At 39.6% G+C, this 4,376-nt stretch overlaps 3 protein-coding genes across 3 annotated transcripts in view; 1 reads left to right on the top strand and 2 right to left on the bottom strand.

The window, feature by feature from the left end:
* LOC104740214 lies at positions 811–2,583 on the bottom strand. The gene has a single exon (XM_010460748.1). It carries the CDS (start codon positions 2,313–2,315, stop codon positions 1,782–1,784), a length of 534 nt encoding a protein of 177 aa, XP_010459050.1. The 5' UTR covers positions 2,316–2,583; the 3' UTR covers positions 811–1,781.
* Positions 2,665–3,492, top strand: LOC104740211 (60S ribosomal protein L37-1). The gene is made up of 4 exons (XM_010460746.2): positions 2,665–2,764; positions 2,841–2,976; positions 3,075–3,176; positions 3,301–3,492. Exons 1-4 carry the CDS (start codon positions 2,762–2,764, stop codon positions 3,345–3,347), a joined length of 288 nt encoding a protein of 95 aa, XP_010459048.1. The 5' UTR covers positions 2,665–2,761; the 3' UTR covers positions 3,348–3,492.
* LOC104740212 overlaps positions 3,436–4,376 on the bottom strand; it is a gene marked incomplete in the record, with an annotated part of 6,723 nt that continues 5,782 nt past the window's right edge. The window contains 3 exon segments of the mRNA XM_019235846.1: positions 3,436–3,719; positions 3,810–3,892; positions 3,984–4,110. Of these exon segments, the coding sequence (XP_019091391.1) occupies positions 3,582–3,719; positions 3,810–3,892; positions 3,984–4,110 (348 nt within the window).

Below are 4,376 nucleotides of genomic sequence, written 5' to 3'. Positions count from 1 at the left end.
TAAAAAAAAAAAAAAAAGATTAAACGACTGTGACCTAAGGTTGACCAGAAAGGTAGTGGGCCAAGAAGGGAATTTGTGGGCCTTTTAACGGGCCATTATATTTCTGAGCCCATTGAATGGGTCGCGTAGTTACTACGAACACATTATAAATATACCGTAGTGGGGGAGATTCGATATCATCGTCTGCAACTCTCAGCTCCTTTTTTTTTTATTTATTATTTTCCCCAATTCTGAGCTCAATCTCGAACCCTAGCTAAGCTCACCAAACCAGTCATGTCTTCGAAGCAAGGTATTGCCGATTTGAGTATTCGTGATTTTAGGTTCTTATTTCTCTGATATACGAGTTATTTCTGTGATTCGTTACGATCTGCTAATCTTTTTTTTTGGGGGGTTTAAACAGGAGGAAAGGCGAAACCTTTGAAGCAGCCTAAAGCTGATAAGAAGGAATACGACGAGGTGACTCTAACTACTGAACCTTTTTCTTTATTTTAATGAGTTTTTTTTTTTTGTATTGTTTGGCTTTAGACCTCCAATTAAACTATTGATTTCTGGATCTGGTTTTTGATTGTCCAACGGAACTTGAAATGACACAGAATCATCATCTCTCTTGCTCCAACTCAAATGATTTATAAGCAAGTTGAATTATTTTTACCAAATATTCGTAGATCAATGATTTTAGACCTTTTTTATTGAACTTTAATATCTGGAATTTTTGTTTGGTGTTATTGCAGACCGACTTAGCTAACATTCAGAAGAAGAAAGATGAGGAAAAGGTTAGTTCCCACTTTGTTTGCTCTGGCTTGTTTCCCATCTTGTTTATTCATAGGATGTTTTGTGATTGGATAAATGCATCTAGTTAGACTTCTTCTATGTTTTGGGCTCCTCTCCCCTGTAAATGGAAAGCTATAACATACTAATCAAAGAGGTTTCTTACATTATTGGGCACCTCTTTATTGACATGGATTTTGTAAGGTTATGCATTAGTATGTGCCACTTTGTCAATTTATCAACCAAAACTGACACTAATTATGACATTCTACCTGGTGACTACAACAAGATGAGTCATTTTATTAACTGTTTGTTGGCTTAGGTATTCATTATTGATTTTTTCGATGGTTTGGACTAGGTTTCTTTTTCTTACTCTGATGAAATGGTGACCATGTTAGGATGTTTGCTATTACTTTGTTTTCCACCCAATAGACTCTATAGCGTGTCTCCAGTGATCATTTATTACCGAAAGCGTGACCCATTTTATTTTGAATGAAAATGATAAAACAGGCGCTTAAGGAGCTTAGAGCCAAGGCATCGCAGAAGGGATCCTTTGGAGGTTCTGGACTTAAGAAGAGCGGCAAGAAATGATCCCGTTTTATTCATCAAGTGTGTTTTTACTTTTTAATATGCAAATTTATCAAGTTAAAAACAGATAATCATAATCGTGTGATGATGTAACTTTTATCATATTCTGAGAAGAATAACTTCGCTTCTCTATTACATATGTTTGCTTTCTCCATTTTTCATGAAATGGAATAATGTTATCTATCCTAACATCATAATGAGTACAGTCAAAAACAGAGTTGTATGCTGTCATATATCAAGTTAGAAACTGTATTAGTTGTCATAAGTCATAACTTGAAGGTGAAATAGGGTGAAATATGTTGCATTGATACTTGAGAATAGGAGCATAATAATCTTGACTCTACAAGACGAGGTAGAACCGTAGAAACTAAAGGTGACAGGTGAATGTACCAAAGCTGTGTGTAGTGCTGCTGATCGAGAGGGACTTAGAGCCTGAAGGAGCCTGCTTTTCTTCTTGAACCATTGATAGTGGCAGAGGTGCGAGGATCAGAGAACTCGTAGTACATGTCTGTGAAGAAATTGTCAACAATGTCAAGGTAGACGGGACTTCTGATGCTTGAATAGCATCGAAGCGCTTCCCGAACATCCAATGAATGCTCCACGTCTCGTAGATCCACCATGTTGAGATCTTTCATCTTTTGCGCCAGCGCGTCACCTCTTTTCTTTGCATTCTCGAGTGGCTCTGCTGCAACTTTCTTCGGTTTCTTTTTATGTTGGTCGTTGAGACTCTTCTTGAGTGTGGTATCTGCCACAGCTGTGTCACAACAAATAACGGTGTAGGTTCCTTTGGTTTGGGAATCTTCTGGACAGCGGCGACTGTAGGAGAAGGGGCTCAAGAGAGGAGTGTTGTTAGGTAAGTTTTTGTAATCACGGGAGCAGATAGTGGACTTGATGCTCCCAAAGGTCTTCCTCAAGAAACGACCAACTCTCTGAATTGATTTTGCTGAAGGTTTCATCATCTTTCTTGCTGCTCAAATTTTGGAGAGGATAACCATATTTATCTCACCTTGTGGAGCATAAAACGAAACCTAACATTCATTCAGTGGCATGTTAGTAGTTGAAGAAGGAAGCTGATATGTCAGACTTTAAGAAGGTGTCATCTTGTTGTTTGTGTTGTCCACTTTTATAGGTAAACAATCGTCATCACATTGATAAGCAGTGTTTCAAATTGGTCCCCTACTTACCTATCATTGCCAGCCACCCAATGCTCATGCATGCCAGTTGACTTAGGCGAATATCAGAACTAGGCCCATCAAGCCCTTTAAAGAGGCCCATGTTTTTGGCGGTAACCCGATTAAGATCCATTTTGTATAGGAAGAAAAAACCCTAAAAGTACACTACATGGTTGTCTTCTCGGAGCCGCAAAGATATCTACAGAGCAAAGCTTGATCAATCATCTGCGGCAATGGTAAAAATCTGTTGCGCATGTCGTGTTAGCTTATGTTCCACTTCGTGTTATATAACCGGTGCTTTGGAAATGGCAGGGTAAGGGAACAGGGAGCTTTGGTAAGAGGAGGAACAAGTCACACACGCTGTGTGTCAGATGTGGTCGCCGTAGTTTCCACATCCAGAAGAGTCGTTGCTCGGCCTGTGCTTATCCAGCTGCTCGCAAGAGGACATGTACGATCTCTATCTCTGCCTCTGCCTTGGGAACTTTGCGGCTACTATTAATTTTGTGAAAGAATACTTGGAAATTTATGATGTCATTATGTGGATAGATAACTGGAGCGTGAAGGCAATTAGAAGAAAGACAACAGGAACTGGTAGGATGAGGTATCTCCGCAATGTCCCTAGCAGGTTCAAGACTTGCTTTAGAGAAGGTAAAGCTTACATTGCACACCTTGTAGTTAGCAATGCTTGCACACCTCTAATTCACTTTATAGCTAAGTTATGTTATAGAATCAAAATCTTGCTCATTCTGATTGATGGAATTGTGTGGATCAGGTACTCAAGCTACCCCAAGAAACAAGGCTGCAGCTGCTTCTTCCTAAGCGTTGTTCAGTTTGCGTTTGCCATTTGTTTCTTGCTTCTGATGTAGCTTCGTTTTGGAAGAGAAACTACTTCGTTTTTTTTTATTGCTCTTATACTTTATCGTCTGCTATTCTAAATCGACATGGTTTCAGACTTTTTACATCACCGAAATGAATGCGTGCTATACTTTTTAAAGAATTCTAGCAAAACTCCATGTAATATGGAAGATAAGTTTACAAGGGCAATCCAAAGTATCAATCAGTTTGGTGGTGTATTTCGAAGAGGTGTTTTTCGTAGTGCAACTGTTTGAAAGCTTGCTCCATTTCCGGAAATGCCGAGAGTAGCAACAACTCCAAAAGGTCAAACGCCAATTGCTTCAAACACACTGATGACTGAAACAACAATAATTCGAACAATGAAACCCAACTCTTAAGCTTAAGCATCTCAAAATCTGAAACTTCAAGACATTGTGAAATGTTTACCTGGAGGAAGAAGTAGAGATCCTCTGCACATTGTTCATACTCCTTTTGTCCTATAAGACTCACTATTGTCGCTGGGGCTTTTTCTGTGAGATGAGGGTTATTTCAGACATTTATAATTCAACTACGCTTAGATATCACTGATGAAAAAAGTATCAGATGACAGGAAGCTATTACCAATCATGAGCTCATGAACAAACTTTGCTCGCCTCTCCGCTTCTTGTTGCTGCTCCTCCTCAGAACTGCCGGATTGTTGCTGCCTTTTTGGATGCTTTGTCATGAAAATCCCATCCGGCCATAGTATCTGAGAGGTCATACCAAATATCTCTTTCAAATATAACCAAGCCAGAGACATCACAGGGAAATGTCACTGTCAGGCATACTTTTTCCATTATTTAACTGTGACTTTCACCACTACCTCTCACTGTGCAAAAAGGAGTTCAAGTGGAGGTTCTCACCTGTTCAACCCGTTGAATTCCAGAAGCAACTACAGTTCCCCGCCGCAGGAGACAGATTTTCTCAAGTACCCAATCGTCCAATGCATCGCCCATCCCAAGTTGAAGTATCTGT

This window comes from Camelina sativa, chromosome 14 (assembly GCF_000633955.1).
Source record: "Camelina sativa cultivar DH55 chromosome 14, Cs, whole genome shotgun sequence".
Taxonomy (NCBI): domain Eukaryota; kingdom Viridiplantae; phylum Streptophyta; class Magnoliopsida; order Brassicales; family Brassicaceae; genus Camelina; species Camelina sativa.
The sequence above is the reverse complement of the archived record's forward strand: the minus strand, read 5'-3'. Positions and strand labels throughout refer to the sequence as shown.